The sequence below is a fragment of the Genypterus blacodes genome, unplaced genomic scaffold, assembly GCF_046128005.1.
Source record: "Genypterus blacodes isolate CSIRO-AG114 ecotype Tasmania unplaced genomic scaffold, CSIRO-AGI_Gbla_v1 ptg000003l_1, whole genome shotgun sequence".
In the NCBI taxonomy this organism is placed as follows: Eukaryota; Metazoa; Chordata; class Actinopteri; order Ophidiiformes; family Ophidiidae; genus Genypterus; species Genypterus blacodes.
The window spans coordinates 8,801,367-8,822,808 of record NW_027466817.1 but is presented as its reverse complement, the minus strand read 5'-3'; the positions used below and the strand labels follow the sequence as shown (position 1 = coordinate 8,822,808).

General features: G+C 43.8%; 3 protein-coding genes across 3 annotated transcripts; all 3 read right to left on the bottom strand.

Moving 5' to 3' along the window:
• Positions 1-746: 746 nt before the first annotated feature.
• On the bottom strand, positions 747-11,030 carry abcg1 (ATP-binding cassette, sub-family G (WHITE), member 1). Its single transcript, XM_076137786.1, has 15 exons — positions 10,574-11,030; positions 8,651-8,897; positions 6,292-6,409; positions 5,902-6,034; positions 5,708-5,758; positions 5,232-5,377; positions 4,956-5,079; positions 4,711-4,825; positions 4,126-4,271; positions 3,927-4,028; positions 3,436-3,604; positions 3,167-3,267; positions 2,729-2,887; positions 2,122-2,240; positions 747-1,590 (listed from the first exon to the last, which is right to left on the bottom strand). Exons 1-15 carry the CDS (start codon positions 10,634-10,636, stop codon positions 1,362-1,364), a joined length of 2,022 nt encoding a protein of 673 aa, XP_075993901.1. The 5' UTR covers positions 10,637-11,030; the 3' UTR covers positions 747-1,361.
• Positions 11,031-11,132: 102 nt separating this feature from the next.
• On the bottom strand, positions 11,133-14,405 carry spcs2 (signal peptidase complex subunit 2). Its single transcript, XM_076137906.1, has 5 exons — positions 14,300-14,405; positions 13,109-13,192; positions 12,672-12,831; positions 12,152-12,287; positions 11,133-11,886 (listed from the first exon to the last, which is right to left on the bottom strand). The coding sequence occupies exons 1-5, from the start codon at positions 14,342-14,344 to the stop codon at positions 11,700-11,702; spliced, it is 612 nt and encodes a 203-aa protein (XP_075994021.1). The 5' UTR covers positions 14,345-14,405; the 3' UTR covers positions 11,133-11,699.
• Positions 14,406-14,750: 345 nt separating this feature from the next.
• On the bottom strand, positions 14,751-21,401 carry shkbp1 (SH3KBP1 binding protein 1). The gene is made up of 17 exons (XM_076137681.1): positions 21,230-21,401; positions 21,010-21,063; positions 20,732-20,777; positions 20,392-20,524; positions 20,128-20,208; positions 19,789-20,001; positions 19,584-19,674; positions 19,234-19,424; positions 19,000-19,115; positions 18,812-18,899; positions 18,493-18,609; positions 18,184-18,354; positions 17,942-18,097; positions 17,755-17,851; positions 17,485-17,669; positions 17,175-17,277; positions 14,751-17,085 (listed from the first exon to the last, which is right to left on the bottom strand). Exons 1-17 carry the CDS (start codon positions 21,283-21,285, stop codon positions 16,269-16,271), a joined length of 2,715 nt encoding a protein of 904 aa, XP_075993796.1. The 5' UTR covers positions 21,286-21,401; the 3' UTR covers positions 14,751-16,268.
• Positions 21,402-21,442: the final 41 nt, after the last annotated feature.

The following is a 21,442-nucleotide window of genomic DNA, read 5'->3' as shown; positions in this document are numbered from 1 at the left end:
TTAATGTGTCTGTAACATTTTGAGATACAGCGTAAATACCATTTTCCCCATCTGCTCTAAACCTGCCTCCAGCTTTAAGCCAGCCTACAAAGTAAAGTAAAACACATGTCTGGCTTCATGGGACACAAATATACTCATCCCTTTGAGAAACATTGATTCAGTCACCTCCTCACACACGCTGACTTTGGTGATAATGTAGTAACAACGTCTCAGTGCCCAGGTGTAGTGATTCCTACATTACACATGACTTTCAGCTGTATTCAGACCTGTAGTAACAAACAATCCTTGGTTGGATTTGCGTTCACAAAGTAACATTTATCAGCAGCCCAACACTTATAAACAAATGCCACACGCTTGCAAACTGTTTTGTGATTGTTCAGAATCTACATGGGAAACTTGGAGCCTCAGCAGCGTGTGTGACTGATTGCTATTGTCACATTGATTTACTGATGTTCACTATATTGACAATACATTCATTTTGAGTGAGCTACGTCTCAAAAGCAATGTCTTGATGCATCTCATCATAAGATGCTCTGCCTAAAGAAGGTCTCTGAGGCGTCTCGCTCTAATGGACCACAGGTCTGAATACAGGCGTAGAGTTTCACTGTCAGTAGAATCCCAAGCACTGACAAACAATGACATGCAGGCTCTGGAATATTGAACAGTGATAAGGAAACTTTACAAGTTACTTTTTAAACTAAGCCCAGTTTTGAACTGTGGGTGGGGGGGGGGGGGGGGGGGGGGGTCGGGGTCCATAGGTCAGATACACAGATTAAGGAGGAGTGTGACGGGTTGTTCACCACAGAACATCAGCTGTGCAGGTGTACATGCAGATGAGTAGGTTCTTCATCGCGGTGATTTGATGCACATTTCCTCAGGGAGAACAAGAGTGTGGCACTGTTGAACCCACAATGAGAGGAGACCAGCTCCTGTCCCAACAGGGCTGATCATGTCCTGTCCTCACCTTGTCCTTCTCTATCAAGAGGAAGATAGAAGCTGAGAGACCAGCCTTGGTATTGCGGTCTAGTAAACCCTCTGATTTTATGTCCATTTTCTTCATCTGAAGCACATCTATCAAAGCCAAAACATCTGAAGGCTTCCACCTTGCAGCCTTAAACATCAGTAGCACCTGTTTTGTTTGGTGGATCAGCGGCCCGCTGCTAACATTTACTCAAGCATCTTTGAGTCCTTCAATAAAAGAGCTAGCCAGAGTAGATTTATGAGTTCACATGTAGACAAGCTACATGGCTACATGCTAACTTTGGCCTATAACTTTGGCCTAGACTGTGCTGAGAGGAGTAACACTGACACTGCGGCTCAGATAATCTCAGTCAATAACTCCTCTTCATTCATGTGCTCGTCTACCTCTCAAATCTGATCTTGTAACGTAGGACAAAATATGCAAGGACCCGGAACACGAAAAAGAAGATGCCAAGGATGATGAAGTCCAGGTACAGTTTGGCGTCCAGCATATCCAGTTCTTTCAAAATGGCATCAGACTTCTGGAAGTGGCAGGTCTCATCCGCCTCACAGTACAGGTCCTCCCGGTCCAGACCATAGATGGACAGGATGACTCCCTCAAAACCATATCTGAAAGAAATATAGACAAATAGACAGCTCAGGTGTGTTTGTGTTCACAGGCTTACTCAAGACCGTCAACAAACTGGTGCCCTCACAGTTTTGTGTGTGTCTGTGAATAGAGACACACACTTTGCTATTATTTAGATCCTGACCACTTGTGGGGCAATACTGTTAGCTTTGTCCTGAGGTTTAGTGAGCTCAGAGTCACTCTAAGGTCCTCTTAACACCTCACATTAACTTCTTTGTTATCCAACTATGTTATCCAGACAATGAAGTCACATGAACACATTGTGATGCTGTCCGAGGGTTGACCAAATACAAATATGGTTGTGATCTCTTTCACAAACAGCAAAGTGTCAGTGTCATGGCCACCCACAACATCTCAGTATCTGAGTACCATTTAAAAAGAATGGATGTAAACACAAGGTGTAAATAATGCGACATAACTTGCTGTGCACAGAGTTGAGGGATTCTTTCAAAATAAAACCCAGATGTAGAGAGTATAGTTCCGACTTGTATCTTGTTTATTGAACCCCTCACCTGACATAGGAGATGTATGACATCCACTGCAGATACCAGGGGATGGTGTCAAAGCTGACAAAGAAGCCAGAGAACAGCAGCACAGGAATAGCTGTGACAGGACCCACAAATGTCGCCACCTGCAGGAGGAAACATGACAGAATAACTCAGAAGGGGTTCCAAAGTTGCTATTTTCCACACAAGTAAAATATCCTTTACATATATGATAGAACTTTAAACTAAACCTGTTAAATGTAACTGTTTTTCCCCAGCCCCATTCAAACCCCTATTGCCTGGAATTACATAATGCAATTGGTGTGTGTTTAAGTATATCATTTAGCAGGAACATAGAACTGGTTCCATTCTGGCAAACACTCCCAAGTTTGTTTAATGATTCATCAGCAGCTCCTCTGTCAGCAAACACATGGCTGCTTACTGTCTGGCTCTCAGGGATTATAGACTCCTGAAAGTCCTCACAACACTGCTAAGATCTTCTACTTTGCTTCCCTTTCAGGAGCATTTCCTTCCAATGGAGCTAGCAGCAGAACATTTTGGTCAAGTTGGTCAGCTCACATCCCTTTTTAGTCCCAGCATACTGCTAGTCAGTGATTGACGGCGTGTGATTGACCTGCAGCGAGGTGGAGGCGGCTCCGATCAGCAGCCCCAGAGCCTGAGCCACCAGTGATGTCAGAATGCCTAGAGAGAGGAAGAGGAAGAACCGGGCAGCGTCTGGAGGCTGGGCCGTCATCCAGTACACAATGCTGCAGTACACCACCGGGAAAACTACCTGCAAAGCAACACACACTCAGTACACTTAGCCTCAGTCCATTTAGCTGTCTTAACAGTCCAAAGTAACATAATTTGGATCTCTGACAATACCTTTAACCCTTTCATGTCCACCTTAGAGGAGTGCAATAATACTAAAATATGCAAAACATTAAACTACACAGTATCTAAAACAGGTGGTGTAGGTGTGGATACTAAACACTGCTGCTGTCTGTTTTATTCCAAAATACTGTGCCAAAGCTATAAAAAGGATCCGGTGACAGAAGGGTTCACTGCTGACCTGGAAGGGGACGTCAGCCATGGTCTTGGCCAGGTAATATGCCTTCAGACTGTACCAGTAGTTCAGGTGTTCCCTCAGAAAGACCCCCATCTCCAGAGGAACTGCAACACACACACAAACACACACACACACACACACACACACACACACACACACACACACACACACACACACCGATAACTGCACCTCAGGGTGTCACAGCACCTACTTTTGCAAACACTGATCTAGAATACATGTTTTAGTAAATAACAGAAGCTGCTTTAACTCACAGGTGAGCACAGTGGGCATGAGGGCAGCGAACATGAGGAAGAGCATGGAGAAGAAGAGGAATCCTGAGTTACTGAGGACCTTCTTGGCCTCGTTGCCAATGCCCAGGTAGAGCAGGCCGATCAGAACGCCGATCCCAATGTGGGATGAGATCCTCAGGTGGGTCAGAACCTGAAGGGGGAAGAATCCCATCAAACAACAACCTGTGTTGCCTCTGAGCTGACAGCTGTGACGACATTCAGTGTTTCCTTATCCGTTTTGGAGATTTGGTGATAAATTACACATCCTCACACTCATCTATTGTGTGTCATCTAATACCACTACATATACTATTGCTACTACTATTGCCAAACTATTACTATGATTGTTACTACTACATATTATAACTTTTATGTGGTCAATATACTGTGTTTTCCCTGTCCCTGTATAGAACCCAGCCCTCACTGTGCTGCAGTGCATGAAAAGTCCAGTGGAGGTCACTGTTTGCTCTCACCGAGTCTCTGAGGATGCTGAGGAAGGTTCTCCTGAACAGAATAGAGAACTGAGACACAGAGCTGGCTGAGAAACTATGGCAACCATCAGACATGGTACAGTCCTGAGAGAAGGGAGGGGAGAGACATGAATAATAACAATAATAATAACAATACGAGGTGAAAATCTGATTGGTTGTTGAGACGCATTTGTTTCTTTACCTCCTCAACTCGGTGCCAGAGGAACGGATGGACTTTGGTGTCTCCGTTCCGTTCTGTCTGGTAGTCCTTCTCGCACTTCCTGTCCTGAACAGCTTGCACCAGCCGGTCTGTCTGGTCGCCATACTCCCCTGATGCCACCTCCATCACTGAGGAACAAATGGAAGGAGGTACAGTTAATGTGGAGTAGTTGCAGCATGGAGCGTTTGTTTGTGAGTCGAGGGGTTAGCTGTAGTAGCAGTAGTTTAAGGGTGTTCCATGTCTTGGCCTGAGAAGTTGGGCAGTTGTTTGGTCTCCCCAAATGGACCACTTGGGCTTGGCTTATTGCCCTGCTTCATAGACAGTGGGACACTAGCAGCATGGGGGTGAGAAGTCAGTGATGTCATGTAGGAGTTTGATGCCTATGTGGGGCTGCCAGGGGTAAATAGTAGTAATGTAGGAGGTTTGGGGTTATCAATAATATAGAATAGGGTTGTGGTGTGTGATCATGAGGGTTGTGGATGATATTTAGCACAGGGTAGAAGAGTTAGTTCGTCCAAATAAGTAGTTAGTTAGATAGAGGTGTGTCGTCAGTTGGGGGTTTCTTACTGAAATCAGCAGGGTTGTGGTATGTGGGGCAGTTGAGTTCAAGTTCTCTCATGTAGGGAACCAGGTTGGAGACGTTTCCTCTGTAGATACACTGACCCTGACTCAGCACATAGAGCTGTAACACAAAGGATAATATTCACATTTACACTGGCAAACTGAAAACATTTCACACACACATCACTTTCACAGTGCTGAGACTTTATGAGAGAGTTAGTGTACTACAGTGTACAGACACGATGCATCACCTTGTCAAAGAGCTCGAAGAGTTTGGCGCTCGGCTGGTGGATCGTACAGATAACAGTCCGACCCCCTCGAGCCAGAGCCTTTAGCAGGGAGACCACCTGGAAACAAGAGGAGCTGTCCAAACCACTGAGGAGACAGAGGAGAGACAACAAGACACAGAGATTCAAAGAGACAAGTGAACAGACAGAGAGAGAGTTTTGCCAGTGTGAGTGATTTTTGTGAGTGTGTGAGCGATATTTCTGACGTGAAATGATGAAGGCAAACACAGTGCTGCTGACCTGGTGGGCTCATCGAAGAACATGACGGGGGGGTTGTTGACCAGCTCCAGAGCGATTGCCAGCCTCTTCCTCTGACCTCCTGACAGGTGAGACGTCCTGGTCTTTGCACATTCCAGTAAACCCAGCGCCATCAGGATCTCCCGGACCTGGAAACACAGAAACCGGAACACGCTTTAAATCCCCAATCCTTAATTCTTGGTTCATACAAATGTCAATCTCATTCACACCATGTTTATCTCAATGATGAAAAATCATAATTTCATGCTTGTCAGGTGATCATAACGTCAACTTCAGCTATTTATAAAGATTACTGATGTAAACAAACATTTAACGACATTAGAAAACATTAATAAATATCTCTATCAATTTGGGATTTGATTTCCTGGGTCAATATGTATGAAAAAAACAATATAACATTCTCATAAACCAAACAGATTAAATGTTGTGATTGGAGGAGGTCACTGTCAGTCCCTCACCATCTCCCTGCGAGACTCCGCCTTCTCCTGCAGCTTCAGATTGGCTGAAACCTGCAACAGCAAACCAATGAGAGGCTCAGCATGACAGCGCCACCATCACGCCACAACACACAGATTGACTGATAAGACCAACTCCAGGTAATATTATACTATAAATGTGGTGCTTGACTGAGTGATGCAGTGTTCGGGTGTACCATCATTGCTTCGTGTACGGTGAGGTGAGGCAGCAGCATGTCGTCCTGCATGATGTAACAGGAAACCTTTCTGAAGGAGCGCTGGTCTCTGGGCTCACCATTGATCAGAATCTCCCCCTTCATCCCCTTCTCCCTGAACACACACACAGAAAAAGTGTGTTGTACTACTACAATACTACAGTACAGCTGCTGCATTCTACTGCTGAACCTTCACACTACTATCACTATAACACTGCAGCATCCGCGTGTCTGCTTCAGCATTACGTGTGAACCATATAAATCATATCACTTGCTCTGTTACAGAGATACAGACAGATACTTTGTGTCTGTCTGGCATTATTTGGCTTTTTTAAAAATGAATCATCACCGACACGGAGTGGAAACACCCACCTGTACCCAGCCAGAATGTTCATTAAAGTGGACTTTCCGGCTCCTGAGGGCCCCATGATGGCCACCAGCTCCCCGCTGGTGAATTTCCCAGAGATCCCTTTCAGCAAAGTTTTGTAACCTGAAACAGAAGAGAAACAATCAGTGTGCAGGGTTCCCACCCACTGGAGAACAGCGCTTTGTCCTGTGCGTCCCTCCTCACCTTTCACCTCAGCGAGGAGGTTTTAGGACTGAAAGCATCCCCGCGGACCCGGTGTCCATTTCACATTAATCTACCTCCCCTGAAACTACGTCTGTATGTGGACTCTCACATTCTCGTTTTAGCTCCAATAGGATTGGTTCCCGAAAAAATCAGCTGAGAAATCTGTGCAGACACTTTGAGTTCAGTGAAGAGGATGAAAGCTGAGGGCAGGAAGTTCAGGTGGAATCATGTAACAGCGCTCACACTTCACACACCTTTACACAACAAACTGCAGCAAGCTGAGCGTTAAGCAGATACCTTCATCTGCAGCAAAACTGGAGCAACGGTGTTCTTCCTATAGAGGCTGAATCATTAATGTATATAGTTGAATTATACTCATTCTTTAATTTACTGCAAATATACCTAATGCAAAGTCTTGCCAAACACTATGATTAAGACAAATCACTGCAAGAGAGCAAGAAAATCACACTAGATTTTCAAAGGGGGTAAATCAAACATTATATGCAATAAAGATCAATGCGAATACAGAAAAGCAACAGAGACAGAGACTGGGACTGAGACTGGGACAGGGACAGAGACTGAGACCGAGGGACGACCCGGTTCAGCTTTCAGACTGTGTCTCCAGTGGGTCCAGTGGAGAGCCGGGCTGTCAACCCAGGACACATTTGCGGAGGGCCGGGCTGGATTAAGAGCAGCTCAGGTCCAGATTAGTGACAGTGAACTGTAGTGACCCAACACACACATCAGCACAGCAGCCAGCCATCAGTGTGCTGAGGAGTCACACACACTCACGTTCTGAGCTCAGAGAGTCAAAAATGACCATAAAAATGCCATTAAATCGAGCAGTGCCCTTCTTTCACAAAACTATAGAGCCTTGTTGGCTACGGATTATTCTCTGCTTGGATCTGAAACAGAGGAGAGAAAATCGGAACTGGAACTGGAAGTGAAACAAAATGATGTCACCGCACGTGCACTCAATAGTCTCACTCTGGCGGCTCGTGTTTTTTTCAGGGGCAAACTATATGATGGCTCAGTCAGATGGCAGTTTTGTTTTTTGTTGAAGGAACAGCAGCAGGAGGATTAACTCGGCTGAGTAAGTGTGAAAGCTTCATCACAGAGTCAGATTTCTGCTTCACAAAACACACAAGCTTCTAAAGACGCTCAAACATTGTTATTAAAGTCTTAGTTTAACAAAGCGCACACAAACTCTCACACGGCTGCTGTTAATACAGGTACTACTACCCTTATAAAGTACACTGAGTACTAACTGCTGAGCTATACTGAAATGACCCAAGACAACATACTGCATGTCAGTCAAACTGTAACTGTTCTAACCTTTCAAAACCTCCTGGAGGACCTGGGGGGCCTCCTGAGGGACCAACAGCACCACATCCTCAGTGACTGTCCACTACAAAAACAAGTATTTTTGATGAAAATCAGGGTTCCAGATTGACCTGACCTCACCTGTAGTTGTCTAAACAACAAGTCAGAACAAACCAAGTACACATTCAAGATGACACTAATAATATTAATCAGTAATTCTTTTTCTCAATCATTATATATATTACATGAATTTGGATAATCTCTAATTGTTTGTCACTAGTTGAAGCTTTGTGAACAAAATGCTTCTTATCGGAATTTGAACATCAGATATTTACAGTAACAAAACCTGGAAGAAGATTAAGAGATTACAGCCTGTTAATCTAACACCCTGTCCTTGTGATTCAAATAAAATGTTGCATGTTGTTGTTGTCTCTTAATCAAACAGAAAATACGTGATTTTTAAGGAATTTGAATGACGCAGAGGGAACACAGGAGGTTCATTATCATGTTGGTTTGGTTTGTACTTTTGTTGAATATTTCAAAAAGTTTCTTCAATGGGATGTTTTGAAACTTGAGTCAAGGGAGAGTTGATTAGATTTAAAAGCAGATCCACTTTTTTTCATATCCCGTATATGGAAATGCATCACAAACACAGACCAAATGTCAAAAAAGAAGGGAAAGGATGTGAAATAGACATTTGCCAATAATACCATGAAATCAAAGTGTATGTAAGCTTTGAAAGTCTCAACTAAATGTGTGCTAGCCCCTCTTTGTCCCTCTGACTGATCCATTATAAGCAACAACACTCATTCATGTCTGAGCCAACGCTGCCGGTACCTTTCTTCCTCCACCAGGCGGCCTCTCTGACTGAGTATGACACGTCTTTGAACTCCATGTTGACCGCCGGTCTCCGTGGCAACGAGGAGAACTTCTGCGCCTCGGTCACATTATTGTCGACCTTTTTCAAGTGTCCGTGTAACAGCGCTGTCTGCTGGCCACTAGCAGGGCGCTTCTTGACCTCCTCATCCATACAGACACACACCGTCCTGGGGTCCAACATCAAGTCTGGGGGTCCGTTGGTGTTCTGCACAATGAGTTGCAAGAGACAACATCAAAGATCACATCAGGAACAAGAACTCACTCATTAACACTTCATTAGGATTTAGATATGATAGCATGGACAGAAACAGACTATCAAAGTATCAAAGGTCTAATCGTCAGGTGCTGCTGGACTCAAACCTGCAACCTGCTCTCAATATTGATCACCACTGTTCATTTTGTCAGATTGAGTTCGGTCCCAGGTTTGGCTGGTTCAGTGTTGTGTATGCAGGACAGCGTGTGAGTGTCCTGCACCATATGGGATGTTAATCTGATCCACAGTGATCCTGCAGCAGGTCACTGTCGGTCAGAACGGTCAGTGGGCACTAAAATTACACAGCAGAGCATCCAACTGGACCGACATAACACCTCCAACCAACCAATGTTACAAAGCTCATGAATATTGACTTTGTTATTACCATGTAGCCAATATGGTTAGACGACCAAAGAACCATCTGCTGTGAGAGAGGACAAGTTACAAAGTGGGATTTCTCAGATTTTAGTTTTTCCCCCTTTATCTCCCCCCTTTTTTTTCCTCTCTCGCCGCAGCCTATGACAAGTTTTTCACCTGCCTCCACATTAGCATGATGTCATCCTGTAAAAGCTGTCCCTAGAGTTATTTGAACGTACACACTGATTTCCGAAACTTGGTTATATTATTGTTATTTCAACATCCTTTGCTGGTTGTGGTTAGTTGCTGTCACTCTGTTTGTCATCCCTTTGTCTGGTTCTCTTTATAGTTTTAGTTCTCGTAACCTAACCTTAACTCGTATGTCCTAACCTACCCCTCTATCCTATCCTATTTGTAAATGAAACTAACTACAAAAGCAACAAAAATACAAAACCAAATAAGGAAAATCACTGCAGGAGAGCAGAGAAGTACAACAGCCCCGGAACCTTCTCAACGCTCCAGAAAACCTCATTTAGGACCCTGAGAATCTCTTCAAGACCCCTAAGAAATTCCCACTGACCCTTGTAATCCCTTCCAACTCTCCAGGTCAGATGATCGATTTCAGGCCATTTCTTTTACATCCTCAGATCATGTTGATTATAAAACATAGAAGAGATTTTAGACCGTTTTAAAAACTGCTGAGTCAGCAATCTGACAATAAAGCCATTGGCGGAGATTTGCTTTATCAACAAGTGCACCAAACCCAGAAAGTCACATTTAACATTTAGCATGAAAAACATTGAATTGAAGTTTAATTTTTCTTTACACAATTTGTTTGTTGTTTTTTCTTTTTGGGTAAAGAACTGGAATCTGTATTTATGTGTATAAATGTATTCTGCATTTTACAATTGTCATCTTGGACACTGACCAGAATATCATTACTACATCTTTCAACTCAGACACAAAGATCCAGTGTCAATTACACTCCATAACACAACTCTGGCACGATCTATTACTTCATGTCTTTCATATTCTACATTTACATTTTTGTCAATATTCTTAAACAGCAAATTCTTTATATTTGTTATATCATTATTCTGAATATGAATCAAAAGCTGAAACTTTCTGCTGCATTCTTTATTTTTTCACCCTGTACCTGTCATAACCAATCCAGAATCCAGTGTAGGTCAAGAATGAGTCCAGTTTAGTTTAGTGCTAAAGGAAATGAGTCCAGTCTGAATGTTTGGGTCCAGTCTGAGTCCAGTACTCACCATGATGATGGAGTTGGTGACAGCGGGGTTGTGGACTGACAAGGCGGCCATCAGACAGGCCATGTCCAAGACACACTAACACACACATACACACAAACAGATCTCCGCCTGTTTGTAACCACGCCCCATTCTGACCGCCGACCACGCCCCTCACCTGCTGCGTTTGTAAAAATATAACCAAAGTAGAATAGGATGTAAGTATTTGAGAAGGAAAACAAAACTTAAACGCACAAACTGTTTTTTTAATATAAACACAGAATGAGTGAAAGGTAAAAAACAGATGCTATCCAAATTAATAGTTTAGTTATTTGACATTAGTTTAACCTGCTGCAGGAGTCACTCAACAGATTGCAACGTGTGCAGCGCCATCTGCAGGATCTACTGGGGAACTGCCGCACCTGTTACGTGTCTATCTTTCACACAGAACAAAGTCGTGCGAACAAAAGTGCGTCAGAAAGTCTATCCACTTCCAGTCATAACTTTATGTGAAGAAAACTCAGCATTCCTCTAGTTATAAAATGCGGTCAGTGTTCAAACAGTGAGCATGTTGGGCTGTAGATTAAGGTTTACAATCTGGATTTTTCAACTTTTTATTATTTTATATAAACAAAGCATAGCAGGACTTTGAAAAGAAAAAAAGGCATAAAAGCATAATGAGAAAAGGTCAAACTGACAGAAATGTTGGACAGAAGCTTACGACTCGATCGTTACAGAACAGAAACGTACTGGTGAAGAAAAGATACAACCCAGACCCAAGAGGCAGAATGCAACATTTAGAAACAATAGAAGACTGAACATGTCAGCGACTTTTAAGAGGAAGTCGCTTTACATTTTGACTGGTTTGATCAAAACAAGTCAAATGTATTTGTATAGGCCAATATCACGTACAATGTCTGAAAGGTTTTGTATATTAAATATTTCGGTACACGTCACCACTTGTAGAGTCAGAGATCATAGAGTCGGTCTGTAAATAACTGAACTCGGCACGACTCACCATCTTCATCCTTGGACATTTTAATATGTTTGCTAGAAAGGAATGAAATGCAGAGACGTTTCACACACACACACACACATGCGGTATGTCAGTATGTAACACAAAGCGGTTGATGGCGGTTGTGTTTCTGCATCATTTGGTTTTCTTCTCTGTGGCCAGTGTGTCGTGGAGTCTGGAAACACTCTTTTCAAACTGGTCCATCACCAACGTGCCGTTCTCATCAAAGAACACTGACACAGACTTGGTTAGCTCCATTTCCCTGAAGTTCTTGGATTTTCCGTCTGTGAAGGAAACTCTCAGCGAGTACTGGTCATCGAACCTGTGAACACAAGACGGCCACTCTGAGTGCTGAACGGCTAAAAGGCTTTAATAATACAAAGCCGGAAAAAACAATAAATACAAGTTGTGAAATCTTAGAGAAAAGAAAACTTGAATCAAGAAAAAAATTCTCCACATAATTGAACTAATTCTTCCACATTTGACTGGCATGTGAACCATTTTATGACCGATCACACTTGTTACATGAACATGTGCTTGGTAGAGAATAACACAGGCAAACACTGTGTTGATTGCAGTTTTGTTACCGTTTGAGGGAGGAGGAGAGCTGCCAGATGTGGTCTGGATCCATGCCGGCTGGATCCTTCTGCAAGGCCACCAGGAAGATGTTCCTCTCTTTGTAGGAGGTGTACAGGGTCAGGATGCCCATCATGATGAAGTAAGTGTGGAGCGTTAAAGAAAAACACTAAATCCCTTCACACATTAAGGCTATACTGGGATATTTCAATGGTTCTTACGATGGCACCTGTCCTGCACCTATGTGGGATAAGATTCAAACAAGTCTGCGTACTTGAGGACAAACCGTTACGCCTGTAGTATGAGGCCATCTACATTTTTATAATACAAACAATTTATAAAAATCTGTCAGGGAATAAGTCTTTATAAACCAAACATTTTCATTTAAATTCAATTCTTAACCAATCAAACTAGTTCAGTCCTAGTCCTACTGAGATAAATAAACATCCTATCCTAGTAAACTTTTTGGCTGTGCAGCTTTTTTCTCCTGACAGATGTGACAGATGTGCTCAGAGGCCTGTGGAGGATATGAGATGACGCAGCAAGCCAGCACGGGTCTGGACTCGGGGAAAGGGTGCAGGTAGTCCCACACCAAGGCCAGCATCGCAAACAGGCAGGAGACCGTACAGATCAGCAGGCGGCCATCCACAAGCTGGAAGTTCTCCAAATAGCCATACTTCTCCAGAAACACCTGCAGGGGGCGGAGCACAGCGTCAATAAACATTTAGGTCAAACTGCTGCAAGAATCATTCTGGGTTTCATCAACACAAATGAGAGAAAACGTCAACATTAGCGACCAGGCATGCAGACAGATCACACGTCACACGTCACACACACACACACACACGCACACGCACACGCGCACACACACACACGCACACACACACACACGAAACAAGATGGCATCAAGGCAAACTGCACATCATCTGGATTCAAGTTTAACAATAAAACATTTCACAAAAACAAACCTTCTTTGCTGCATCGTCCAGGGAGTTTTTCACTGCGGCTCCGTCCCATTTATCGATTTTCACCGGCTTCTCGTCAATCCTCCACTGAAACACACACAAAGTTAGCAATGACAAAGATTTAAAGATTTTTCACACTATGTAGGCTTCATACACATTTACATAATTTTCCATGACACATCACTACACATCCCTGCACTCCCTCTGTAATGCATGTGTTTGTGTGTGTGTGATATGAGGGGGTGCAAGAAAAATTTCAATTGAATGCGATTTGTTGTGAATTGCATGCAAAACGACAAATAAAAGTATCTTATCTTATCTATGGCGACACACACATCACCACCAGACACTGTGTCAGCCCCTGTCTCTACTCTATTTCAGTTATAATCTATAGAATAATACATCAATAATAGCCTGTATGAATACTTTTTTTAATCAGAAGAAGAAAAAAAGCTTTCAAAATGTCCATGTTAGTTTTTCAAGGATTGATCATATGAACCATGACAACTGCTGCCTTTACTCCACTTCTACAGCCGAGCAAGTGAACAGTTGGTCTGTGCAACATGCAGGAATTAATGATTTCAATCAAGCAAAAAGATACGGAAGATGAGGGAGCCCAGTCTGGACCGCTGAGCAGAGCTTTCACACACTTTAATTACAGGCTGAATTTACATGATGAAGGGCGACGTGGTTGAACACAAGCAACAGAGTGTGAAACATATGGCAGACAGCAACTGAATTAACTAATATCTGCACACCCTCTGACATCATCAAACTCCGCTATACAATTATTATTAATCATTAACGCCCATTTCACACACTAGCCGTTATTAACTATTGTTTTTAATTCATTTAAGATTGTGCTTCTTACTAACGACAATATGCAAATCGCTACCGTCCAAATAGTTCGTTCCCGCTGATCGCTAACAACATGAATCACGTGTACATGAATAAAAAGCTCTTTTCATAGCTTCACTTCACTGTTTTATTCTGTTTAAATCGTTAAAAAAAGTGACTGAGCTCAGCTAGCAGACTCACACTGCACATTAGCCGGTTAGCTTAGCGGTGTAACAGGAAGTTCGGAGTCGGAGACTCCACAGACTTAACATACAAACTAACTTTTCACATCTCAGTCCTACGCGGCGGAAACAATGTGTTGCTGACGTGCGAATATGAATAAAGCGGCGCTCTTACTTTCTCCAGCAGGCCGTTCTTCCCGTTCTTAGCAGCTACTGCCATTTTGTCTTCCTCTGCTCTGCGCCGCCTGTGACTTGGACAGTTCCGATTAGTTCACGCGCAAATGTCAACAGCCAATCAAATGAAGCGATGCGGACGTGTAAATGTGTGACGTAATGACGTATACCAGAAGCGACACGTGAACAAATATAGCGAAATATGATTTGATTATAATAAGACGAAAGGTGATCATAGTTACACGAAGCGATCAATGCTGGTCGTTTACCGTTGTGATTTTTAACATTGAACTCATTATTCACAGGGTTATTGTTTTGTGTGAAAATATTTTCTTTAGCCACGTGATGGCGCTACAGCAAAAATCAGGACGGATCCACATGTCACTTTTGTGCAGTTTCTTGTTGAGAAACACTGAACAAATTTCCTCTAATTCATGATCATGGGAACCAAATTTCTTTTTTTAAATTATTTTTATTACTATTTTTTTCAAACGGTTAGAAAATCAGTTATAAACAACCTGATTTATCATGCTCAAAGAAATACAAAAACAATCATTCAGCAATTCCCAGACATTCATTTACACCATTAAAACAAAACAAGACCTTAAATACAGTTTATCAGTGCTGTCAGGTGGACAAACAGGGGACAACATTAATACTGAGGACATTAACAGCTCAGAGAGACATCAGTGACATGACAATGAAACACACTGGCGTCTGTTTCCAGGAGGGTTGGTGTGAGCCACATTCGACCAGCTTAGATTTCAACAATAGAGATAGCTAGATACATCTGCTAATTTTAATGCTGAAGTTATGACAGCTGAATTGATACTTACAATAATTAAATATATTTGCATTAATATCAAAGGACAGCTGAGGATAATGAGAACTAGGTCATTAGTGTGAGAGGCATGTTGTATGGATTATGCATGTAGACCAAAGTGTACATTTTGTAGCGCTGGATGAAACAGTGGATGACTTAAGTCCCTGATCCTGTGGGGACTGTGAATGGCATGAACCCGACACGTTAACAAGTAAGATTTGACAGAAACCTTTAAAAGGACAGGAAGTTTTGATTGGCTTTCATATTGTAAAGAAACATGAAAGACAGAGTTCATGACCAATGGCAGCAAACACAGAAAACATACTGAAGTGTTGGACACAAACTTCATTCGTCATTTAAATATCAAAAATAAGGGTTTATCACAGACTTTCTGCACATAATTGTCAGAGATAAGATGCTAAATGAGTTGTAGTACATGTACTGATTAGAGCTTCTGAGATGTGAGCTCTGCATGTTTTCCTGAAAAGTCACATTTCTTTTGTTTTCGGGTCAATGTGAGAAACATTAAGGCTTCACATTTGGCCCCAGCAACTTACAAAGGCTATTTGGTAAATGTTCCACTTTGTATGTTGTTTACTTGATGATCAGGTAATGGAAGTATTGAGTATGCATGATAAATATGTACATGGGAGTGTAGTTGCACTGTTAATCTACAAACAGGCAAAAAAACCAAACATAATTTCTCAGTGTGGTGACATGAAGTTTAACATTCACAAGTAATCATCCAGATGAAGTGAAGAACTGTATCTGATCACTGATTGGCTGTTCAACTGACTGACAGCTGTTAAGGCCTCGCTGTGATAAAGTCAAAGTCATCACCTCACTTTACAAACACATGCTACATGATTAGCATGCTGGCCTAATAACCTACTCATTACCATGTCTTGTCATGGTACCTTGACAATGAACGTAAATGTTGGGCCTGCTGGTGGCACTAGATATAAAGTCAGTAAATCTCAAGTAAATAAGTTATTTGGATTCATCCTGTGGATCACAAATGTCACAGGGCTGATCATATCTGGTGTGGTTGTGTTTTTTATTTAGACAGGATGTCTTAGTGAAGGGATTCCTGAACGGCTCCAAAGTGGAGTCGTGACACTTTGACCCCCATCAGCCTGCCAACCAATCAGAAGCTGGTCTCATTCATATGTGGTTTGGGGCTGGTGGGTGGAGCTGTGGCAGGGCTGTCCAGGCCCTCAGGGGAAGCTGGGGCATCAGAAGAAGAAGAAGAAGACGTCGACGCCACACGGCGAGGTGAGACGGGCACCTGTGACCGGGTTGGGCTCGCAGACGTTGTAGAGGCGGGGCTTGAAGGGGAGCTGGTGGGCGTGGCTCTACGATGTGCTGACGACACAGCAGATAATGGTGATGTTGATGATGAAGATGATGGTGTTCCAGCAGTAAAACGGCCGTTGGGGGACACAGAGAATGTTGTGGCTGATTTGAGACAAAATCTGGCCTCTAATTCACTACACACTGCTAAGCTCCGCCTGGTGCCCTCTGACCCCGCTGCTAACCCCGCTCCTAACCCTGCTGCTGTCTCTGTACCCTTAGCAAGCTCCTGGCAGCGCTCCACAAAACTTCCCCTGTGGACTGAACCCATTGCCTCTCTGTCAGATTTCCTGATAGGCCATGGGCTGCTGGTGTGGACCGAAGGGGAACCTGCTCCAAACCCAGCACTGGGACCGGGGCTGGATTTAAAACTGTGGCTGTGGGCACCGTCTGAGATGGAAGGAGTCTGCGGTCCAGCTCCAGGCCCAGCTGAGAGGCTTGGATCCCGAAAAGGTTTGGCGAGAGGCACTGGAGGTTGAGTGTGACGGGGGAGGCTACCACACAGAGAAGCAGACGACCCTGAACCCGAACCTACAGCTCCTCTTCCTCCTGCTGCGGCTGCACTGGATAGGCGCTCCATTCTGGAGGAGTCACTCAGCTGAGAGAGGAGGCTAGACAACAGGAAGCAACACAGTTAAAAAAATCTGGGGAAGGAAAGTCCACATACTGTATATGTGTGTGTGTGTGTGTGTGTATGTACCTGCAGGTAGAGGCTCTGGGGGTGGAGTCAGGTGTTCTTGTTAGAGCCAGGTCACATTGGTCCAACAGCTCCAGGAGCTCCTCTTCAGTGGGCCCGCCCAGAGCTGGAAGATCAGAGTCCATTTACAGTTTGGCATCAGTATTAACAACATATCTTTGAGCCTCCCATAGTCCTATCATGAATTAAAATATTGTTCCTAACACTACAATTCGAGTCTCTTCTGTTGACCCCTCGTGAAGTTGTTTACATAAACCTCAGCCCCCTGTGTTGCCATTAGTCATAGTAAAGTTGTGCATTTGAAGCATCTGACCTCTGATGTCAACCTTGCCGGCGATCTCCATGGCAGTGGTCAGGTCCCACATCTGAATGCTGCCGTTGCTGTGGCCACTGAACAGGTAACGCCGCGCCCGTGAACCAATCCGGCTGGAGCCCTCGCATTCGTGCACCATGAAGGCTGTGATTGAGGTGCCGTCCACAGAACGCAACTCACACACCCTGACACACAGACAGTGTTTTATTCGTATTTTTCAACCTAAATACAAACATGACGGTACTTCCTGTAACTAACACACACACACACCTCTTCCCATTGGAGGATAGTCTGACGTAGAGTTTATCCGTGTCCGGTACAACTCTCTGTATAAACACCTGCTGGTCGTCTCTTTCTCCATATGGACCTTAAACAAGAAAAAAAAGCATTGATCTTTAAAAAATAAAGCCTGAAACTGAGCACTCAGAAAAACTCTAATCCTGGAAAATACTATTACCGATCTCTGTCCCGGCACTGCAGCCTCCGTGTCCGTCCACATCATCCAGGCTGAGGATCTTGAAGGAGGTGAGCGGCGTGGACCCGGGCTGGGTGGAGATCATGCCTCTGAAGCGAGTCACCGTCCATGTGCGCACGTGGTTGTTGTCCGCACATACTGAAACACACAGGACACACACATTAGTCCATTTATGCTGTCTATCCCAGGAGGAAGGTGCGGCAATACAGACATGTCAGACGTACCTGAGATGAGGTGTTTTTCAGAGAGCATGATCTTGGTGACCGGGCTGCGGTGGACGGAGAAGGTTTGGAAGAGCTGTGGACCCGAACCGACAGTCTCTGGGTGTTGCACTATGACCCGAACCGTCCCAGAGCTGGTCCCATATGCAATCTCGATCCAGTTTCCACTGTCACCTGAACACGAAAACCACGCTCCAGCATTAGTGAACGTGTGACAATACTGTGAGAGATTTTGGTCTGGTTACAGTAGTAACAGTAGATATATTATATATTACATATTATATGAGTGGTCAGTAGTTGTAGTAGCAGTACTTGTTTTGGGAGTGAGGTAGACGCTGAGCGCAGTAATGGCGTCCTCTGTTGGGTCTCTGTACAGCTCAGTCACCAGCAGGTCATTGTCTTTCATCCTCAGAGGAAACTTCTGTACATCTGCATCACACACAACACAATCACCATCATATCTACAGAGCACGTACAAAGTATTCAGTCAATAGTCAATATAAACAATACCAGCTAAATCAGAATACAGAGTGAACAAGACATTTGAATATATGTGACTTAGAAATGGAGTGAATTCTTCTTCAAACAGTTGTGTATTTTCTGTAAAATCCCAGTAAACTCAAAGTCTTACCAATGTAGTAGATCGATCCATTATTGCAGCCAAGGATGAGGAAGGAGCCGGCTGTGTCGTAGCTGCTGATAGGAACCACATCCTGGTTCTAAAGTGGAAGACAGAGAACATTAAACAAAGAACACACTCAGAGAACACAATGCCACCATCCTGTGATTTAAAGAATTGTTGTATTGTGCAGTTCCGACCTGCCAGTGCTTGGTAACAGCGTTCCACACTCCAACCTTCCCAGTGTGGCTGGTAGCAATCAGCTGATTCCCAACGAAGAAGAGTGCCTCCACTGGCACATTCAGACTGAACACACCTACAGGACACAGGAAGAAGCAGCTGAAATTAGCTTTAGGAACAACTGATGATATATGGAAGCTTTAAAAATATCATTAAGGATTTTCCAGATTTGATTATGCCACAACAATTCTCACCGATCTCCTTTCCATTTCCATCAGGGCAGATGGACCAGAGAATTATGTCTGTTGCTGAGGCAACGGCCACCATCTTATCGTTGTCTCCCAATGACCCACCCATCACCTTTGCATTAAGGGCAACTCTGTCGATCACCCAATCAAGACGAGGGGAAGTGAAGACCTGCTGCCATCCTGTAGACTCCTTAACCCTTGGTAGATGAGAGAGAGAGAGAGACAGAGAGTGAGGGAGAGAGGTAGAGATTCATTCAACTCTACTGCTGTATAGTTTAATAAAATAATAAGCATCTACTGTTCATTCAGACAATAAATTCATGACAATAAATCTCAGAGCTTAAGTCTCTCTGTACCTGTAACAGATGACAAACTGGGCATAAGCCACAGCGATCCAGTTATGATGACCGCAGATGATCCGAACCATACCAGGATCTGATGTCTGGCCTGTGCACACAAACAAACACACACACACGTTATACAAGTTTGCATAGGCTTTGTTGTTAATGCCTCTACCTGGTTGATGTTCATGCCAATCCAACCCATTTAAAGAAGGACTACCTCCAGGTTTCAATGAACTCCAATCTCTGTGTGCGCGTGGGTCTTCACTTCCAGACATCCTCTCATCTGCTCGGCTCAGTATCCCAGAATTTCCCAGGTTCGGAGGCATGGTGTTGCTGCGCCTCACCGGCACCCTCTCGAGAGCAGCGGTTCGATTTGCCATGAAATGAGAGCCTGCCACACTGTGACGGTTACAACGCTTTGCTGGGTATACTGGGAACACACAAACAGGAAGTGAGCACACAGGAATTCAGGATGCAAACAGGGAAAATGTGACTTAAGAAAAAGGAGAAGGCTCTTATTGACAGGTCCTCTAGCAGGTGTGTTTGGGTGGCGTACCTGGTGGAGGCAGGTATCCATTGAACAGAACATTTCCACAGGAAGATCGGTCCAACTCATCACACAGTTGCAGCTTTCGTACTAAACAATAAAAACATGACAACTTTACAATACAAACTACAAGGGCGCTTAACAGTGTATACCTCCACCGAAGCCCAACATGCTTGGAATAAACTGTCGCAAATGAAAAACAAAACAAATCCAGACCGCAGAGATGTTCAGGTTCAGTTTGTGTATGTGTGTGTGCGTGCGTGTGTGTCTAACCCAGTGGTGTGATGCCATAGAACTCAGCCTCGTGCATGAGCATGTGCACGTTGATGGAGCGAGGATACAGCTCTTTGGTCCGTAGGAAGTTGAGGATGGTAGCAAACAGAGAGGGGTCCCTGTCGATGAAGATCTATAGAGGGAGAGGAGGAACACAAAGATTCACACACACACGTGCATATTCCACTTTATATAATTTCTATACATTTCAGCTACATAGTTATTCTGTATCTCATGTCAATACTTTTCAACTTATGACTTTTGTTGCACGCAGGCAACGGGAATCACTCACACACAAACTTAAATACACACACAACAAATAAATAAAATGTGTACTTACAGCTCCAGTTTCATCTTTCAGTGTTGAGATGCGACCACTTAAAAGACTGGAGACAAAACACACACACACACATCACAACCAGCTGAAATACACTCCCATCAAAGTCATGCGAAATGCAGTCAATATAATGAGTATTTCATTTCGGATTAATCTGTTATGTCCTCTGTGAGCCCATCCTGAAGGTTATCTATCCTGCAGTGTAATTTGCTGATTGTGTTTGGGATACCTGCGATTCTGATGGCCCTTGGTGCCATGTGTGTGCCCTCTGTTCCACTTACCTGGAGAAGAATGAGTCAGGAACCCATGTGAGCGTCTGTCTGGAGGTGCTGAACCTATAACCCAAAACACATCATCACGTTGGACTCAGCAGAAAGAAAGTCGGTAATGTTGTCCGATAATGGACACAATCACCAGCTGTTTGCAGCTTAGCCATCTCCAGCCGCTAGCTTAGCCGAGGCTAGTCGACACTCCCCAAACATCCTGCGTAGGTTTCCTCACCTCTTTCCTCCGACGTTCAAGTGGATGATGTCCCCGCTCCTCACAGTGTTAGACATCTCCTCAAGATTCACTCAAGCAGCCCATACCTTCTAAACAACTACAAAACGCTGGAGGTTTAGTCCATTGTAGCGCCAATTGAGTTTCCGCAGTTTGGAAACCCACTTCCTAGCAAGTAGTGATGGGTCGTTTGTGAACGAGCCGGCTATAAGACTC

Bases quoted from the DNA above. Each gene is read 5' to 3' on its own strand.
- abcg1 (XM_076137786.1), bottom strand. From the start codon at position 10,636: ATGGCCTGTCTGATGGCCGCCTTGTCAGTCCACAACCCCGCTGTCACC. The intron at 6,410-8,650 runs GTACCGGCAGCG...CTTCTGTTTCAG, and splicing joins CGCCTGGTGGAGGAAGAAAG to GTTACAAAACTTTGCTGAAA. The intron at 2,888-3,166 runs GTCAGCAGTGAA...GTTGCTTTGCAG, and splicing joins TGGCTGACGTCCCCTTCCAG to GTAGTTTTCCCGGTGGTGTA.
- spcs2 (XM_076137906.1), bottom strand. From the start codon at position 14,344: ATGGCAGTAGCTGCTAAGAACGGGAAGAACGGCCTGCTGGAGAAA. The intron at 13,193-14,299 runs GTAAGAGCGCCG...TGTGTGTTTCAG, and splicing joins AGAACGGCCTGCTGGAGAAA to TGGAGGATTGACGAGAAGCC. The intron at 12,832-13,108 runs GTTTGTTTTTGT...CGCCCCCTGCAG, and splicing joins TGGACGATGCAGCAAAGAAG to GTGTTTCTGGAGAAGTATGG.
- shkbp1 (XM_076137681.1), bottom strand. From the start codon at position 21,285: ATGTCTAACACTGTGAGGAGCGGGGACATCATCCACTTGAACGTCGGA. The intron at 18,610-18,811 runs GTAAGACTTTGA...TGTGTGATGCAG, and splicing joins TGGATCGATCTACTACATTG to ATGTACAGAAGTTTCCTCTG. The intron at 17,670-17,754 runs GTGTGTGTGTGT...TCTGTGTGTCAG, and splicing joins CTATCCTCCAATGGGAAGAG to GGTGTGTGAGTTGCGTTCTG.